The sequence below is a fragment of the Falco punctatus genome (assembly GCF_963210335.1).
Source record: "Falco punctatus genome assembly, chromosome: 3".
NCBI classification, from domain to species: Eukaryota; Metazoa; Chordata; class Aves; order Falconiformes; family Falconidae; genus Falco; species Falco punctatus.
Window position 1 is genome coordinate 4,990,415 of NC_137582.1, and position 20,776 is coordinate 5,011,190.

A 20,776-nucleotide genomic window follows, 5' to 3' on the forward strand; every position below is an offset into this window, starting at 1 on the left:
TCTGTTGTAGAGCTTGGACAAAGCATCAGGATCCCACCGCTGCTGCTGTAACCTGACATGAATGAGTTCAAATAAATTCAATGACCTTAAGTAAGCAGGAGTATAAAACACTAGTAACATTGCTGAAACTACTCGGGTATTAAGAACGAACAGTTGCAAAATCATTATATACTCTTTAAATGAACTTGTACTGAATAGAAATCTACAGAACTCGTGCTCCATGAAAATAAACGTGTTACTTTGATTCTGTGATTCATCTGTTCAGAGACCCTCAAACAAGCAGACTGGAATGATGTGCAAACATGCATGAGACTGGAATGTGCTGAGTTTGTCAGGAAGCCACAACTGGAAAACATTCATTATCAGGATACTGTATTGCGGCAGATGTTGCTGAAAAGCAAGATGCCTCCTCTTAGAAAAGCAGCTAACCAACGATTACACGTTGGCTGCATATATTGGCTGCGTAGAACTGTAGAACAACCTGCTGCAGTTGCCCATGACCACGAGGACAGAGTCATTTTTAGACTGTGTGCAGGATTGCAACAAAGCAAGTTAACCACACAGATAATGATGCTTCAGAAATGGGTACACAGAATTGATCATTCCGGTACTCTGTAACACTATACCTGTAAATACTGTCTCACTGTCACTAAAGGAAAATGGATCTCTAACGCCTGTGCTTCCTCTAGTATCCTGCTTACAAGGCTTAGCCAAAATTTGGATGCAACACAAATATCTTCTAGAAAATAAAGTCATTTTGAAAACCTGTTAACTTCTTTTAGTTAGATGGACATAAGCTATTCGCTGTTTTTCTTCAATAAAACAAAGCAAAATATTTTACCTGAGAAGAGGGTACAAAACAACTTAAACGAAACCCAAATTTTATTTTAACAGTACTGAGGCAGCAAAGGCATCTCTTAGAATTTAGAAATAGTTAAAACCTTAATAATCTTGGGTCTTAGAGATCAGACATCAACCACAAGCACAGCCATCATTTGAAAATTACAAACGTATTCACATTTAATAAATTAGCTTTTTAGTTACGAATGTTTCTAGTTACCATGCACCACTAAAAGAAAACTCTGAACTGAACAAGTAACTTCTGATTTTCCAATATACTTGCAACATTCCTCAAATAAAGGCTACGAAAACTAAGGGATACACAAGATGAAAAAATTCAAAAGCCTCCAGTGTGAAAAATACAACTGTGAATATATATATATATATGTATACATATATATTCTACAAATGTGCGAGGCACCAATCTTTAACACAGGTCAGACCTGAACAGAATGGATTAAAGGGAATTGCAGAAAGCATGCCAATAAAAATGAGATGCCAATACAGATTTTGAGACTATCTGATCATGATGCAAATTTCCCATTAGATACTTAAAAACACTAATGTGTCTTTGCTAGTTTAAAAAAAATCCATGAAAGATATAGGGAACATGACACCATGAAAGCAAGGGTAAGAAACTCCTGCTTTTCTGGATCTAGGCAAAAAGACTGGGTAGATTTCATGTCCAATCAGCAACACTGACAAAACCATCTTTAAAAGCGATAAAGAACAGCTCAAAGAAACTGAATATAATATTGGAATGATTTGTTATCTTTGAAAGGCAAAAATCTCAAAAAATATCCATCAAACAAAACAAATGTTTTTAAAAATATTTTTTAGAGGAAAGAGATTTGAAATCTAAGGGGCAAAAAGTCATTAGGCTGGACCCCAGAAAGACCAGTTTTTATTGGGCACCATGTTTCCTGGATCACTGACAGTTACGGGAGGACTTTCAGCATCCTACACAACTCACTCATCAGCCCTCTGTAGGGAACCTTCCTACTTCTTCATTCACCGTTCAGTGCTGAGTCCCATCAGAAGCAGAGATATATGCTTGGATTTCTACAATTGCTCTTTCAAAGTCATGGGAACAGAAGGCACGCAGGTTCTTAAAAAGAATCATGTCAGAAAACTCAGTCCTTAACAAAAAGAGTACACTTAATACTAGGATTGTTCTTCGTCGAGTTACTATACTCCTTGAAGATAATATAACAAGTTGTCTCAGGTACTGAGATAAAAACTCAGAATCCTTTTTAATAAAACAGAAGCACAGGAAGCATTTGGTCAAAACCCTTCCCTCTGAGAAATTTTAGAGAACGCTACTTTTAGTCAAAGGAGTTATTTCATAAGCAGGAAGAATAAAGAAGCCTATTCCATAAGAATTTGTGTTCTTTGACTCTTCTTCATACTCTAACCTCAGACTTGGTTTCTCCATGTTCCCCACCTACCAACCAAAAAGCTCCAGGTGTCAAATCAAACACACATTCACTCAATTCTGCTTCTTTCTCAGAACAGAGGCAATGATTTTTCTCTTTCCCTTCTACCCATCAATGATTTTGATAGAACGTTTAGGAATTAAATCTCTCTTTGAGACCTCTAGTCTTCAATTCACTGGTGAATTCAAAACTTCGTAGTGACAGAACAGAAAAATTAATAGCATCAAACTTGCGTTATTAGAAAACCAGATTCAAAAAGGCAGCTTGGAAGAGTCAGGCGGAGCACTAATCCTAGACATAACCACTGCATTCCAGGTTCTGACAATGAAAACAAAATCATAGTGTTTAAATCTTATGTGGCTTCATACCACATGAAGTTAATTAGCTTCTGCAGGATTTAAGCCATTTTTTTGGTAAAAGAAGGAGATTTAATCAGAGCTAAGTCTTCAGCCTCAGCTTCTGTCAGTTTGTAACATATTTGGGAGGTACCCAAAATCATGAATGGTCTTCCCATCACTCCGGTCCTTTGGAGAGGCTGTACTCTACTGTTCAACAAGCGAGCACTCTCTCTGGTGGCCCGGTACTTTTACCGGGTCTGACACCCAGCAGTAATAGCCCTCAAACCAACTTTTGTAGATCAAAGACAGACTTAAGAATCTTGAGTTAGCTACAGTACTTCTTAGTATCACATAGCAATAATGTTCGTACAAAGACAAAAATGCATGGGACAGAGTATATTATAAAGACCTAGTTTCATTTTCCACTAAAGGCCAGTCAGCCTCACCTCAATCCCTGGGAAAGCTATGGAAAAAATCCATCAAGGAAACCATTTCCAAACACATGAAGGACAAAATGGTGATCAGGAGTAGTTTGCATGGATTTATGAAGGGGAAATTGTGCTTTAACTACCTCTTAGCCTTACACAACAAGATGACTAGCTTCGTTGACAAGAGGAGAGCAACGAGTGTTGCTTCGATCTCAAAATTTGTAAAGCCTTTGACACCCCTTCCCCAAACATCATCATAGACAAACTGATGAAGCATGGGTTAGGTAAGTAGGCAGTGAGGTGGATACAAACCAGCTGAACTACTAAGCCAGCACACTTGCAACCAGTGGCACAAGGGTCAGTTGGAAGTCCATCACTAGCAGCGTGTCCCAGGGGTCAATACTTGGTCTGATGCTGTTTAACATCTTCGTTAATGACCCGGTTGACAGCGCAGAGTGCATCCTTGGCAAGTTCACAGGTTAATGCATACTGGAGGGAGTGGCTGATCCACCTGAGGGTCATGCTGCCATTCAGAGGGACCTTGACAGCCTGGAGAAATGGACGGAGTGCAATCCCATGAAGCTGAACAAAGTCCTGCACCTGGGAGGGAATAACCCCAGACACCACTACATGGTGGGGACCAAACAGCTGGGAAGCAGAGAAGAACCGTGGTTTCCCAGCACACAAAAAGCTGACCACCAGGCAGTAACGTGCCCGTATTCCAACAAAGGCCAACAGCGTCCCGGACTGAATCAGGCAGAGCCCTGCCCACAGGTGGAGGGAGGCGATCCTTCCTATCTACTCAGAACTGTTGAGACATACCTGGAGTGCTGGGTCCAGTGCTGGGCTACCCAGTACAAGAGAAGGACTTAGTGGAGTGAGTCCAGCATGGGGCCACTCAGATGATTTAAGTGACTGGAGCATCTCTCATATAAAGAAAGGCTGAGAGAGCTGGGACCCAATTCAGCTTGGAGAAAGGAAGGCTCAGGAGGGATCTCATCAATGCGTGTATGTGATATGAAATGAAGGTGAGGGAGACAGACTCTTCTCAGTAGTGGCCAGTGACAAGCCAAGAGGCACTGGACAAATTAAAACACATGAAATTTGATCCGAACATGAGAAAACACTCTTCACTGTGAGGATGGTCAAATATTGAAACAGGTCATCCAAAGAGGCTGTAGAATCTTTGTGGAGATATTCAAAAGCCAACTAAACACAATCCTAGGCATCTGTGCTAGGTGACCCTGCTTGAGTAGGGGGGTTAGACTACCTGACTTCATGGGGTCCCATTCCAACCTAAACAATTCTGTGAATGATTCTATGAAAACATATTACATTAATATTTTTGATGGAGCATTAACATCCCGAATGGTCTTTAAAAATTTCCGAAGTATTTAAACCATATCTATTCTCATTAATAATACAAAGAAAAAACTTTGAATGGCTCAGGCTGTCAGGAGCTTATGATTTATATTTTAATGCATGAAGATAAAATTTAATGTCCCTTTAAACAAATTATTTTTTTGTTGCAGATTTTATTAGACCATTACCCTCCATGAGCTTTCACAAAACACTTATGGTGAGTCATTCATAAATCGGATTCAAAGGGCAAGAAGGCCCAGAAATGTGTTAACTGCATGAGTAGTCCATTCAGTTTCTAGAGTCTGCTTAGTTTTCTGGAATTATCTAGATCTAGAATTTAATACAGACTGCAAAAGAGATTCTGAAAAATCATACTAAACACCTATACACTAACTGAAATGCTTTTAAAATCAGGTATATGATTAACTTCCATTGACACTCAGTGTTACTTTCAATTTTTCTTCAGCACCTTCTGCTTGTAAAGATTTGGTCAGTGTTCCAGTAAAAGGTGACCCTTCCTGTGGTTTCCACTCTAGGCCAGCCTTCTGCTGAGCTATTATGAATAGCTGTTCCTAAAAATCTCTCCCCCGGCAGCCAGACTCCAAGACTGTGCAAGGGGAGGTTGAGATTGGATATTAGGAAAAATTTCTTCACTGAAGGAGTGTTGAATCATTGGAACAGTCTGCCCAGAGAGGTGTAAGAGTCACCATCCCTGGAGGAATTTTAAAAACACGTAGCTGTGGCACTTAGGGACGTGGTTTAGTGGTGGACTAAGGGTCGGACTCTATGATCTTAAAGGTCTTTTCTAGCCTAAACAATTCTATGATTCTATGACTGTAGTGATCTTAGGATGAAACAGTGTATTATGAGGAATAAAATGTGGAGTTCATAATTCAGAACAATGCATCATATTTTATCACAGTCTCAAAAAAATTTTTATAGTTTCCCCAAGAAGAATAAAATTAGTATCTGACATATTAGACATATGCTGTATGCCTAAGTGAAAGATCTGAGACCACATTCACTGCTGAACTTAATTTAATAATTTCTTCCTTTTCCCTAACTTCGTATTATTCCTTAATCTTTTGTAATTCCTGCAGCAGCAAGTATAAAAGCTAAGTACTGATCAGAATCACTTTGTGTCAGGGAGAACACACACACAGTAAAAAGACATCCTGCTGTCAATGGATTTATGAAAAAAATGAAGGTACACAATTGCTGAGAAGAACAAAAATTGTAGTTAATGGTCAACGTAATAGAAAAGTTGACACAAGAAGAAAAACTCTTCAGTAGGTGTTCAGCTACACATTCTTTTATGCAGCAAATGAGTATAATTTGCTATATAAAATTTAAGTTTTAATGCCTCAAAAGCTTGACAAATTATAACAGTATGTGAATGCTGTTTTCTCCAATCCATATTTAATTTTAGATTTCCAACAGGGCTCTGGCATTTCCAGGACTGACCACAGGAAGAAACAATTTGTCTTTATCAGTGCTGTAATTTTCTACGTGACTGTAAATCATCATTTACATTTCAGGCCACTTTTGCTGATGTATTTAAAGTAAAAACTTCTGGAAATCTTCAAGCTGCTCTTTACACATCCCAGCTCCTGGTATGGCTGCATTCAGGTACATGGTACATATTCATCTGCTGCCAGGGTAATGAATTCAGCACTCAACAGTAACAGCAAACCCATAAGGGCAGATTGTGTTGCTGCTCTTGGCACTTTTCGGCTGAGTGATAGTGAGAAATTGCTTACCATTTTGTGTGTCAGGCCCGAAATCACAACATAAACCTCTTTATAATGTACTTAAGCATATGGACAAAAAAAACATGTGAGACACTTTGTTATTCCAGTTCACTACCTGTTACATTAAGTGACTGACGTTTCAAAAAAATGAGCAAGTATCAGTTCTGAGTTTTCTTCATGTTCAGACATACCAAGTGAAGAATATAGGAAACTAGAAAACTCAACAGTGTGTTAGGAATTGTAGCATGGAATACATAAGGAAAGAGAATGAGGTTTCTACAGAAGCACACTGAACTGCCTTCACTGTGACAAAATACAAATTTCGAATTCCACAAAGCTCTGTTACCTTAGTTTTAAATTATATGAAAAGTAGACTTACTGTAAGCAAGATATAAATTCTGACCACCTACTTAGCACAGAGCTGTCCTCCATCTTATCCTTCAACCCGAAGGAGAATTAAAAATGCTGAAAGTCAATGACAATCTTCCAGAGCTTTCCATTTTCTTGTTATATTGAAAAAGAGGCTTCTGGTCAAAGATACACCAGAACAAACAATGCTAAATAAAACTTACCTCTGCATAGTCCTTGAGGAGGTATATAATTCCCAAATTTCCTTCCCCCCCCCCCCCCCCAATTTCCATAGGGACATTTCTAGCTCTGTAGCAAAATTCCATTCCCAGACATGAATGTACAGTCCTTGTAAATTCCTTCTGACAAAGCATGGAAAGAAAATGAAATTGTTCTAAGAAGCTCTGTTGGGTGTATTGTTGGGCTTGAAAGCAATCCAGTGCATCAGCCATAACATTTCAGAAGTCAACTGTGAATAAACATTTCTTACATCTTTTAAATTTGCTGTGGCCTAAACTTAAGTGCTGATCTACATCAGGACTGAATTGAAGATATTAAAGTAAGTTCAATGTTTAAAGGTTATGACATTTTAAGAATTTCTCTCGTGTATCTCAAAAGAAAGAAGGTCGCATGACTACTGGCTGCACCTGTGAGTAAACTCTGCCACGCAGAAACTAGCTAAGTTTAAAACAGTGGGTTGAACATGCATCTGTATCCTTCACCTTACCAAAAAGTTGAGAATCATCTGCCCCTTCCCTTCCTCAAATGACATGGCTGATTTACCATGTTGCCCTTACATTTTGCACCTTATCATAGCTGTAATCACATTTCTGGCTGTTCAGCAGAACTGAACTATTCCTTCCACACTATCAAAAGTTACAGTGCTTGGCAGCCCCCCATTCTACCTGTAACTTTTCTTCTCTGCTGCTCTACACTCATGAAATGGATACTCTGGGACTGCTCATCAAGTCACTGCTTTGCTGTCTCAGTCCTGAGCCTGAAAAGTGTAACTGAAGTCAATCGAGCAGTTAAATTTGAGAGTTCTTAGCCACTGGGAATGTTGTAGCAGTCATTCTCAAGAACACCTACAGGAAATTAAACAATGATATCATCAGCCTATGAATAACTTTTTAATTCAACCTGCTGTACCAGCAGATGCCAGGTAACTGCATTCATACTAACACAGCACCTGTCCCAGGTGCCAATATAGCACCAGGCTAACTTCTTATTCTGTCATCTTCTGTTTATTACAGACTGACTTTAAATTAGCTTTTCAGGTCTTCAGGATATGGCTTATTTCCTTGTATCTCTGCTGGTAGTAGTAGCCGGTGATAAACAACATGACTAATATTTGCCAATAAAAAATAGTAGAAGCCTGCATGAACCAAAACCATGTTTCAAGAGCATCTATATTATTTCATATCAAAACATTTGAAGGACAAAAGAGGTAACATTTTAGTTACCGCTGAAAGTTATGATTTAGATTTTTCTGACCAGACACTAAAGAACAAGACATAGAGTTGAGATGCCAATTAATCTGACTCTGAAAACCATTTTCTCACCCACACCCATTCTGCCAATTCATTCCATTTAGGATCTGTAACTTGAGGAGGAGGGGATGAGTTAAAAATAGCAGCAGCAAAAAAAGACAATTAGTAGGAATTGCCACAATAACCTTTGTCAGGATAAATTTAAGGTATAGGGCTCAGAGATAGTTACTATGGCAACCACAGGCACTTGCAAGGTACCATTAATGAGAAATGCAGTGTCTGTCACAAAAGGAAGTAGATGCAGCAGCAGCCTGACAGGCTATTTAAAGACACTGTTTTCTTCCCTGCCCCCTTTTTTCAAAGAACAGCAGGAAAGTAAACTGCTACACAAGTAGCTTTAATATGTGTATTTTTCTAATTTTGTATTCTCTTTTCACTTCTTCAGTCCCTGAACTGTTAAGACCTCAATGTAAGCCTTACTCAAACTGAACAGGTTAGATTTACAGATGTCACCCACGGTTTGTCTACCCTTTGCAAAATAAATCTAGCTCACGACTCGCACAAAAACTCCAAGCAGCAAAAAGTGAAACACTTCACCCAGGTACCCAAAAAGATATAGCCACAGGACTTATGGTAAAAATAATAGTTTTACTGTACTGTGAAACAAGACATGCTAAAACTAAGACAAACGTTTGTAAAAAAAAAAATTGCATACATTCTCTTACTTGCCAATACAATGTGACGCTGTTATCTTCCCAAAAAATATTTTACCACCTGGAAATTATCTCAGATATGTCTCATACTTTTTCAAATACACAAACCCAAACCCAAGTATTCAGTCTGAATAGCTTTAAAAAATGGTTTCTCCTTTTTCTACACAAAGTCCATTCCACTTCCATTTCTAGTGTTTACCAAAAAAAAGCCAATTTCAAAGCACTTTCATTAAAGACAAGCCCACATTAACTCGTTACGGTATACACAAAATGACATAGTTCCCATCAGGACTTAAATAACGTATTTTGCAGCAATGTGAAAAAATAATAAAATGTGTGCTGCTGCAACTCCTTGGTACCCTACCTGGAGTACTGTGTCCAGCTCTGTGGTACGCAGCCAAGAAAGACCTATGGCTCTGTTAAAGCAGGTCCAGAGGAGGCCACAAAGATGATCAGAGGGCTGGAGCACCTCTCCTGTGAAGACAGGCTGAGAGAGTTGGGGCTGTTCAGCCTGGAGAAGAGAAGGCTCCAGGGAGCCTTACTGCAGCCTTCCAATATGTAAAGAGAGCTTAAAAGAAAAGATGGGGAGAGACTTTTTGGCAAGGCCTGTAGTGACAAGACAAAGGACAATGGTTTTAAATGGAAAGAGAGTAGATTTAGATTGGATATTAGGAAGAAGTTTATTACAATAAGGCTGGTGAGACACGGGAACAGGTTGCCAAGAGCAGCTGTGGGTGCCCCATCCCAGCCCCTTGAACAGTGTTCAAGGCCAGGCTGGATGGGGCTGGGAGCAACCTGGTCTGGTGGAAGATGTCCCTGCCCACGGCAGGGGGTTGGAGCTAGATGGTATTTAAGGTCCCTTCCAACCCAAACCCTGCTATGAATCTATGACTTCAAACCACAGATACGGATGGAAAGGTTTGTTCAATACTATGATGATTCTCAAAACCTGGGCCAGATGAAAGTGGTAACTCAGCTATGCTGGAACCACAGGGATTCACCTGGTTTATAAACAGTGTCATTCACTGCTCCTACCCCGATACGGTTCACTAAAACCAAAAAAGTTCATACCATTTGAAGTTTCCTCTTGATCAACTCTCATTTTGTTCGCATCAAACTGAACCTTCATGTAGTAGAAGAATCCTACTAGAAGGATCGTCTTTAGAGCTCAGAAATTATTATCAGTTAATTATTACTAAACTCTATTTTGTTACCTTTATCAATCCCAAAGTGGCAGCTTCTCTCCTTTTAAACACTGAAAATTGAATACTAAAATCTTTCTTCAAATAATACATCTCCTAACAACAATGCACTCGAGAACACACTGCAAAACCCAGATCAGTGGTAGTTCGTGAATGAAAGAGGTGTCGTGGTTTAACCCCAGCCAGCAATTAAGTACCACACGCTTACTCCCCCTGGACCTGGTGGGATGAGAAGGAGAAGAGAGAAGAAAAAAGAAAGACTGGAAACCTGTGAGTTAAGAATAGTTTAGGAACTGAAATAAAGTTCTTACTAACAATTATGATAATAATAATAATATAGGAGCAGTAGTAGTAATAATGATAGTAACGAAAAGGAAGATAAGAAAAAGAGAAAGAAATAAAACCCAAGAGACATAAGTGATGCACAATACAGTTGCTCACCACCCGCTGACCAATGCCCAGCCAGTCCACGAGCAGCGATCAGCCCCTCCTGGCCAATTTCCCCCCTCCCCCCACCCCCCGCCAGTTTATATACTCAGCATGGCACTCTGTGCTGTGGAATATCCCTTTGGCTAGTTTGGGTCAGCTGTCCTGGCTCTGCTCCCTCCTGGCTCCTTGTAAACCTGCTCACTGGCAGAGCATGGGAAACTGAAAAGTCCCTGAGTTAGAGCTAGCACTACTTAGCAACCACTAAACATGAGTGGATCATCAACATTATTCTCATACTAAATCCAAAAACACTGCAGTGTACCAGCCACTAAGAAGAAAATTAACTCTATCCCAGCCAAACTCACGACAATAGGCTCTATGTGGTCTTGGCAACTAAGCAGCCAAGATTTTGCACTGGTATTAGCAGGTACCAGATGTCCCTGAAGCTGCGAAAACTCTGCCAACTCATCAGGAGATGCACAACTCATTAACACAATTTTGATATAAAAGATAGGGCTGAGAACAAAGATATCCTGATGAAGTAACCCTGGAAGGAAACTTTGCTGGTCAGTACGTATAATGTACATGTTAGGCTTTCATTTTTCAAAGGGAAAGGTTTTAGCTGACATACATCCATGGCTGGGATTCTGCCACATGTTTCACAACAACTATTAACAGAATGAATATTCTGCCATGTGTTCTGAGGAGCTGACTTCAGTTTGAACTTAAGAAAAAAGATAACAAATAAACACTTCAGGAAAATACAGACAACACAGTAAACTGTTAATAGCAGGATTAATTCAGAGAGAAAAATTTCCCCATGCAAGCAATGACTCAGTAGATTCTTTTCAAAACAAGCTTAGTTTCTAGAGCCTTATACAGCAAAGAGGAAAACTTATTTTAATTCTATTAAAGGCATGTAGCCATGCTAAACCACTGGCTAGACTCTATGATGTTATACTATGTAGTTTCAATACCTACCTGAATTTATCTAGTTTGTAATTTTAAATTTTGTCATGTAATTTATAACACTTTCAGCTGACTGTAAAAATATTAAATAAATAATATTAAAGCAAAGATTGTTTGTTCCTGCTGTCTGCTGCTTTCCCCTCTCAGTTAAAGGACAGGCCTATGACTAGCTGATTGACATCGGCACAATTCATAGGAAAGGAGACTCTGAAAGGAAGAGGAGTATAAGTAACTAGGGAACAGAGAAATATCTTAAAGAGTATTTGAAGAATCTGAAAGAGCACCTCTCATCAGTGAGGAAAATCTCTGTTCCATCCCCAAATATTGTAGTATAAACAGGCTCCAAACCATTTCCAGCTGCTCCCCTTAAAGCTGCACTTCAGCAGTGCAAATCCTGCATTAACTGCTTGTGTGGGAATACTCCAGAAACCTCCAGGTCAGGAAGAGACCAGTGGACAACAGCACAACCTTCACCAACAAGTAAATAACTTAATTTGTGAAGATAAGAATCGATAAATCAGTTTCCATTTAACCACCTTAGCAACAGTTATACCAGACAGCAGAATTTTAATCCCATAATTGGAAGGGGGGGGGGGGGGGGGGGGGGGGAATACAATCAATAATCTCGGGGTATTAAACCTGAAATACTTTTATAATTCATCCTTCCATTTACAAAGTGTGCTTGCTTTTTAACTCTTCCCCCCCCCCCCCCCAAGTGTAACAGCATCTACACTCCTCTCTCATGTTGTTCCCTTTTGCAACTATTTTCTTCCTAGCACTTCCTCTCAAATAGTTTTCAAGTATCACCTTCTCATTTGGTGAGACTGTACCAAAGAAGTTAAAACTTCCCACATCTGCACAAAAAAAGAGCATACAAGGTAACGTGGGTAAAGCTCTCCCTGGGGAAGATCCAGCCATCAAAAGAGTGGGCTGGAGTGGAGAGACAAAGTGGCCAACAACGAAAGATTACAGACTTACCATCACAGTATTCCCTGCCAAGATTACACACTTCTACGGGGCAAAACCTACATTGTATTCAAATTTAGGAGAAAATTGTTTTGGATTTTTACTTTAGAACCTATAAACCCTTGCATTAGTCCAAAGAAGACTTCGGTCTTTTGCCTCTGATCCCAGTTAGCATAGTAGTCAGGAGAAAAAACAGAATACAAAGACTCCCCTTCAAACCAACTTTTGAAGACATCTTTATAACTGCAAAATGAAAATGTCATAAAAAGCTGGCTTTATATACTTTAGCATTGACTTTTTTCACTGATCTTTCCAGATCACTGTTGGTTTAGCTTTTGTTTCCAGTTAACGAAGGAAGAAGTAAATGGATGTCAAGACTGAAAAATAAATTCAAGCTGCTGAAGCACTGATATTAAATGACTGTTCTCTTTGGAGAAAAGACTCATAAAACAGCTATTTTAATTATACTTTTGATCTTCTAAAATAAATTAATAGGAATTGGGTATTTTCATTTCTAACTTCAAGAAATCTATGCTGTACAATCACGATCTTTTACAGAACATCAGAGAGCAGGCAGGAAGCCAAATCAGTGCAACATCAGAGTGTAACTTTAATAAATCCTTTGGCCATTAAAGCAGACGTAACTGGCAGCCACTCAAGACAATCTTTTTTCATCCTATTAATGCAGTCACTATGTCACCACAGCTGCAAAACACAGCAAATGCTCCTAAATACAGATAGTGCTGTAAGGCTAAATTAATCTATTTATCTACAGATATCGATCAAACCATGTGTGACCTGGAGCTGTACTACCTACACCCAAATGCTCACTTTTTTACTGGCAGAATGAACAAATATGTCCTGAAATGTGTTAGGTAGCTTTTTCCCCAAAAATAGAGACAATGGTTAATTCAGAAATGGACTAAAACTATTTAGTTATCTTTAGCATTAGAACCTACAACCTCTAAAGGCTCAACATATCCAGATAACCTTCACTCCTTATTTTGCAAGTCTCCAAATAACCATACGAATTTATCAAGAAAATAAATTCCGCGGCAATTTTCATCTGTTAGATGAACATACAAAGCACCAGGGTTTAGGTGTGAGTGAGCAGGAAAAGTGATGCATTTCATTGGACCTATGAAGGAGGATTGTACGAATACACGCTACTCCCAATAACACACTACTTAAAGCAATATATATGAGTTTGGGGACCAAGAGCCTCAACATAAACTGACGACTGGCAATATGCCACCTGTTAAAGTTAGAAAAATAAAGGAAAGCTAAGGAAAGGAACTCATCCTCGGGGGGGGGGGGGGGGGAGAGACAACAGAATTGGACAAATGTTGCAAAGGCAGAAAGACTGCAAACACAAAGAAAAGTGGCAGACGAACCAATTCATATGGGCACATGCCCATAAGACTGTTGGCTTTGTGAAGAACAAGCAAGTTTATCCATGAGTAGGCAGATTGCCAAATCAAAGAATACTGTAGGTTGGAAGGGACCTCTGGAGGCACCCAGTTCAAACCGCTCACTCAAAGCACTGCTAACCTGGAAGCTGGCCAAAGCCCCATGTTAGCTGCAGAGCCGCATGCAAGTGATACTTATTTTTTGCAGCCCTGCTCCCAGCCAGGCACACAGCATAGCACTGCTCCCTTTCGCCTATCATGCCTTAGGCAGTGCCACATTCAACCAACACAAAAGAATTATGAAGTAACTTCTGCAATAACAATGTTTGCAGCCTACCGTGAATTTACACTGCAAGGCAAGTGTTACAGTACTTTGGGCCATGCCAGCTGTATTAGTAGAGCTACAGATAGGCACCTTCTTACTCCTCTGTGCTCATCCGTATGGCACCACTTTTTACCTCATGGTTCTCTATCACATTCCCAGGTTTCCAAGTTGGACTTTACGAAAAAAAAAGACTGCAACAGCCTATCTCAGGTGTCCTGACCACTGAGTAGATTCAGGACAAAACAGAAATTTTGATTGTTTCCATCTCAGAAATACTGACAAACTTTGGTAGAAAAAACACGTTGATTAATACAACTTACCTTTCTCCTTCAAAAATTCCACCAAAGAAAGAATAGACAAGCACTTAATTTCCATGGAATCATTCGTACCTGTGAATATTGGTATTTTTTTATTTAATTCTGATCAGGAGGCTAATGCCCAGTGAAAGACCGATAATGTTTACATTCATTCTCCATTTTTTGCCATCATCATCGATGTTGAAATATGATTTTCTAAAATGACAGCATGAATCTGTTGACTTCAATATGTGTGAATTAAGGGCAAACACTAATCATTTCAACTACGATTTCCTTCAGGAAGCAGTATTTTTTTCTGTTTAACTTGTTGCTTCATTGTTATCAAACAAAAGAATCATTTATGGATTTCCTTACATTCTTAACTTTCTTATCTTACACAAATACGAAATCCCATTTAAAAATATCTGCACTTCAGCCAATTTTTTAATAAACCTTTAATTTCTGGAATGCTTCCACAAACGTGCTTAGCACCCAAAAATTTCAATAAATATATCGTTTTTCTAAGTATTTGTATGGGGTTTGCAGGGCAGGGTAGGGTTTTGGTAGCAGGGGAACTACAGGGGTGGCTTCTGTGAGTAGGCGTTGCTAGAAGCTTCCCCCGTGTCGGATGGAGCCGACGCAGCCGGCTGCAGGATGGCCCCGCGGCCGGCCCAGGCCGAGCCCCTCAGCGCCGGCGGCAGCGCCTCTGAGAGACCGTATTGAAGAAGCGGGAACAACCCGCACAACAACGTGCAGCGGGAGAGGAGCGGGATGTGCGGGAGCCGCGGCCCTGCAGCCCCCGGGCAGCGCCGGAGGGGCCGGAGCCGCTCCCGGCCCGGAGCAGAGATTCCCCCCCAGCCCACGGCGCCCCCGGCCCGCGGAGCCCCCGGGGGAGCGGCTCCCCCCCCGCAGCCCGGGCAGGGCCCCCCCCGGGGCAGGGGGTGCCCGCAGGGGGCTGTGACCCGCGGGCAGCGGCGCCGGGGCAGCTCCGGGCAGGGCCCGTGGCCCCGCGGGGAGGAGCCCGGGCCGGGGCCGGGCTGGGGCAGGGCCTGTGCCCCCGGGGGCGGGGGGGCTGGGGCCGGCCGGGCCGGGGGGGCTGCGCCCGCGGGGGGGACACGCTGCGGCGGGGGGGGAAGGGCTGCGGCGGGGGGAAGGGCTCCCGCTGGGGCAGGGCAGGGAGGGCTGTCTCCCGCGGGAGGGACCCCGGGCTGGGCAGGGCAGGGCAGGGGGTGAAGAACAGACCACAACCCCCATTGCTCGACCCCCTATGCCACTGGTGGGAGCAGGTATAGAATTAGGGAGTGAAGCTGAGGTCAGGAAGAAGCAGTGGGAAGGTGTTTTCAAATTTTGGGGGTTGTTTTCATTATCCTACTCAGATTTGATTGGCAGTAAATTAAACTTCCTTCCCCAAGTCAAGCCTGGTTTGGCCGTGATGGTAACTGGTGAGTGATCTCTCCCTGCCCTTGGCTGGATCCATGAGCCTTTCCTTTACATTTTCTCTCCCCTGTGTGGTTGAGGAGGGCAGTGACAGAGCGTCTTTGTTGGGCACCTGGTGCCCAGGCAGGGTCAACTCATCACAGTATTAAGAAATGAAGGAAGGAAAAAGTCTGGTTTCTTCTTAAAAAAAAACAAAAATATTTCTTTTTTCTTTTCTTTTTTTTTTTTTTGTAATTGCTACATCTGAATTCTGAAATCAATTATTCTGACTTTTTTTTCAAGAGACAGCTTTTGAACCCTGCACTCCCCACAAAGTGTAATCTACTTACGATTTAAAGGGAAAATGAAAATTTCTATTTTGGATTTTGAGTAATTTATAGATCACCTAATACTAGGATAGCAAACTCGTACTATATCTGTGTGATGTTTTGCATAAGGGCCAACCTATCCAGCCATGTTTATCCTGTACCCTATTAAATTTAATAAATTCTGTCAGAGACAAACTTGGCCTGCACTCAACAAACTTCCCATTTCCCTGGCTGCATACACAAAATGTTATAAACAATGCAAACTGGGTCTCCTGAGGTTAAGTCAATGTTCAAAGAGGTCAGAAAAATTACCGTGCAGGCTAAATCCAGCAAGCTAGTCACCTCTGATTTAGGAAAACAGTCAATTTGCTTAGACCTAATTTTGAAGAAGTGGGAAGAGAAAAAAAATGACAAGTCATATAATACCAAAACAGTTGCCTACCCAGTGTAGCATCCTCCGACTGAGCTGGGGGAGGACAGAGGAAAGCAGAAATATCTAATACAGAGACATCTGAGATAGCCTACCCAAAAGGAAAGTCTCCATGTGAGAATTAGAGAAGGGAGGTTTATCACTGTTCCAAGTACCTGTAGTTTTGACAGAAACAGAAACACTAAATTCAAATGCAAATCATAGGAAAGAGATCCCCTTGTACATTGCCTATAGAAACACACCGTAACTATATATTCCGAACAAAAGGATGATATTGCACTGGGGAGGGAACAGAGGGAGGAACAGGCGTCAATTCACATTATTTGTTGCTGTGAAACTTACAAAGGCATTTGGTTTTCCATCATCAATTACAGGGACAGAACACTGAAGAAGTCTTCCTGTTGGGAAGTGCAGCGATTGCAGGCAGATCCTTAGCAATTCCAGGGAGGACACCTTAGAAGCAGCCAGGTTCTTTTGCCTCCATTTCTCTGGGATGGAGACTGCTAAACAACCTGATGATGTCTGAGGCTTGGAAATCTCTTTATTATTAGCCATATACATAGACAGCTTAAAGCTCATTTTTTCTTGGTGTCCTCACCTCCCTTAACCTTTAAAAGCCAGCCCTTCTCTGCCCTCGACTTCATAGGATACATTAACAATCCCTTTTAATTTTACTGTGTTTATCAAACCAAGGTCAATGTCTACACTATTTTCATCAGTTATCTGCAGCTTCTACTGTTTGATCTCCTCTTTCTTGCATATGTGTGACAAGAACTGAATGTCATAATTCTCACTTATTATTCCCTATTTCTATTTGCCTGTCCGGTTCTCAGATCACATTTGAGTTTTTTTCAGTACAGTTACACTGAGGACTCACACCCAGCCTGCGCTCACCCATCATTCCTCTGCACCTCACCAGAGAACCAGAATCACAGAAGACCCAAGGTTGCAAGACCTTAACCTCGAAAAAGCAGCTGGACTAACTTATCATGGGAAGCACGCCCCTTTCAGCAAAGGAGTTCCTTGAGTGCTCTAGTTATAAAGCAGTCCATAACTGAAAATCCTCTTTATTGTAACTTCCATTGCTCTTTTTTTAATTATTCTTCTATGGATTATTTTTCCAACCTATAATTTTTGCAGATTCTTCCTGTAACATCTTCAATTTTTGAAAAGTGCTTTGAGATAAATATGAACGTTAGAACTGGATCATACTAAGCAACTGACCAGTGCTAGATATAGCACTCTTCCCTACCGAAATAAACAGTACCTTTCTAATTTCTTTGTTGAAAATAACTACTTATTCACTCAAAATTATATAGTATATTTGAAGTATATTTAAAGATTTATTTGGCTACTAATAAAAAAGGCAAGTCTTAAAGAAATTAGATGTGTATTTAACATATGCCAAATAAAAGATAAAATTAAATTATTTTTTTTCCTTTTCTCCCCCCCCCCCCCCCCCCTTCCTGATCACAGCAGGTGATTTGCAGGTTTTAGTGATTACAACATTTGCTGTTTCTGAATTGGACTTGAAGGTATCAGAAACTTCCAGTTTGCCATGGATTTAACATGAAGACCCACGGAAACTGCTTTGAAATTTTGTTGTCTTTTCACGACAGCATGCAAAGTCTTAGTCACAGCATCTTTGTCTTTAAAACATAAACTGTAACAGCAATATAAGGAAAGAAATCATTAAATCTGTCATACAGACAACATGCCCTGTCATAAACAAACACACAAATTAAACACTGACTTGACAACTATGAGAAATAACAGTCATGATTTACTAACACATGGACAATAAATTTATTAAAGGAACTTATGCTTTACAAGGGGACAGAATTTTTAATCTCGTGCCCTTTGGAAGAGGATTTATTTTAAAATGTTTTCAATATGAATGTGCATTGTTAACTAATACTGCAGAAACTGTAATAAACCATATCACAGACTTCACAGATCAATAAATCAACACAATTGAATAAAATAATTAAGCAGCAGTCAACGGACCTAATTAGTAGTATGCACACAAAGGACTTTTTAAAAAAATCTTTACTTTCCATGGATGAAAAAAAAAGGCCACACTGTGAAGAGAGGTATAAAAATAAAAATAAGTTGTTTCTTTAATTATTCTTGACTCATTAGAATTTAACAAAGCAAGTATTTAAAAACAGGAGAAATCAATACACACAAAAGTTCACTTATCAAAACTGAGAAAAATAACTATACTTCTGCTGACTTAAAACAACCAACCAACCAACAAAACTTCCTATAGTGGATATGTATAAGCCAACTCATTTAACCCTATAACCCTACTAACAGGCAGGAACTGCTGACCTACCAAGAAGCTTGGGAGGTGTTAACTTCTGAGTGCTGACTTTGTTACTGTAGTATTTCTTTAGCCTATATTTTCTTATGCAACTCCCAATTAAAGAAAAAAAAAAGGGGGGTGGGGGTGGGTGGGGGGAAATTCCTTCATGCTCTTTCACATCAGCACTCACTCCCATGGGTCACCAGTACTTGTCAGAACAATTTTGCACAAAAGCCTCTGCCATTTGAATTACCAATAAAGGTATTTCCTCGTTTATGATGGCTTGTACCAGTGATACACCTATCCCTGAGCACCAGGGCTACTTAATATTCTCAAGTAAACACTGTTCACAAAACATTTTAGATTTCCTTCCAGCATCTAGTAGAGAAGATATCCCCTCTGGTGGGGCAGATGCCTGAATGATGAAGAGACTCTTCACAGCTCCTCCATGACTGACAGTGTTTGACCCTTCTTCTTCTCAGCCTGCTCTTACCCAGGTCCTGTTTGCTCTTCATTTCTTAACTCCTCACTCCAGTCCTATTCCTGGGCAGTCCCAAGTCCCTATAGTCCTCACACCAAGGCCAAAAGAGTCTGAAAGCTCTAACATCTAAAAGTGTTACATCTACAGCCACCGACTGTGGAGTCATATATACTTAGAAGACTTTAACAACTCACTTGTGTTGTACCACAAGGATAGATGAGAGGATTGATCTACTCAGACCGTCACCATGATAAATCTGCCACTGACAATGATGTTTGCTGTTCCCGAATGCCAGACACACTGTGCACGGAATAGAAATGTAAAGGCAATGCTGGGTATGTTGTACAAAATCAGATATCCTGGGGCACATAATGAGATAACATCTATTACCATAAATTATGAAGTGATTTACGCATAAATGAGGTTGCCATGAAATTTAATTTTAATGGTTTGATAATCAAGTAACAAACACAATAATTATCATACCTAAGTTTTTCAATAAATTAAAATCACTGCTAGTGGCAACACTTTTTTTTGTTAACATACATAATACAATTCCCCTCCAAGGGCTGTCTGCTGTATTCTTCCATTTCAGAACAACTTGTTGAATGGCACATCACTCTGATAAACAAGTTCAGTTTTACTGCTGATTACATTCAAAACATTTCTACATTCATAGCAAAGCCCCTTCAACAGTGTGCAGTTGCCTACTTCAAGAAAAACAGCTTTGCAGACAGGAGGCTCTGCTAGTCTAGAAAAATATCTGAAGGCTGATTTTTCCCATAGCACATATCAGAGAACTTTTTCCCCTATCACCACATGAAGTATATTCAACCACACATATTAAACAAAACATACTGACACCACAGTGTGCTATATCAAACATTTTTTTATGAACTGAAGACACTGTCAGCATCTCAGCATCACTGACTGCAGCCAGAACTTCAGCAGAGTAACCTGACCACTTTTTGTCAGGACACAATTTGTCCAATCTATTTCCCTGTCTATATTACAGCACAAACTCTTGCAGATGTAAAGCAGCAAAAAAATAATTTGATTTTCAATCTAGCCTTGCAATAAACCCTAAATTTCTTTTCAGGAGTTCAACAAAGGACCCTCCAAAACCCTTGCTCCTCTCTTTTCTTCAACAGACAACCTGACAGGTGCGGGAGGGCAGATGTCCTTTCTTTCTCCTCTCCTCCAAATGAATCTTAGTTCTCTCACCTCCCCACCACAACCTTCCAAGGAAAAAAAAGACCTTGAAGTAGAACATACCACTAATTGTCCCACAATGGGACACAAAGCAACATTTCAAGTCATATTGAAACCAAAGAGGGAAGTATGAAGACATCATGGGATATTAGTTAGTAGGGAAAAAAAAAATAAAAGGCTGAGAGTTTCCATTTCTGTGTCTGCAGAACACGTTACAATAACAGACAGAAAAACGAGTGAACAAAATAATCACTGAGCCCAAATTATCATTTCTTACTATAAAATGACAGGGAGCAAA

General features: G+C 40.3%; 1 protein-coding gene across 11 annotated transcripts in view; it reads right to left on the reverse strand.

The window, feature by feature from the left end:
* The window catches only part of TRAPPC9 (trafficking protein particle complex subunit 9), a gene marked incomplete at its 5' end in the record, with an annotated part of 509,504 nt that overhangs the window by 293,044 nt on the left and 195,684 nt on the right, over positions 1-20,776 (reverse strand). The window contains one exon of one of the 11 annotated variants that reach the window (XM_080377734.1): positions 13,609-20,504. The exons of the other annotated variants lie outside the window; for them this stretch is intronic. Within the exon in view, the coding sequence (XP_080233860.1) occupies positions 20,411-20,504 (94 nt within the window). The 3' untranslated portion in view covers positions 13,609-20,410. Of the gene's footprint in view, positions 1-13,608; positions 20,505-20,776 lie in introns of those variants that run through there. 11 annotated transcript variants of the gene reach the window in all.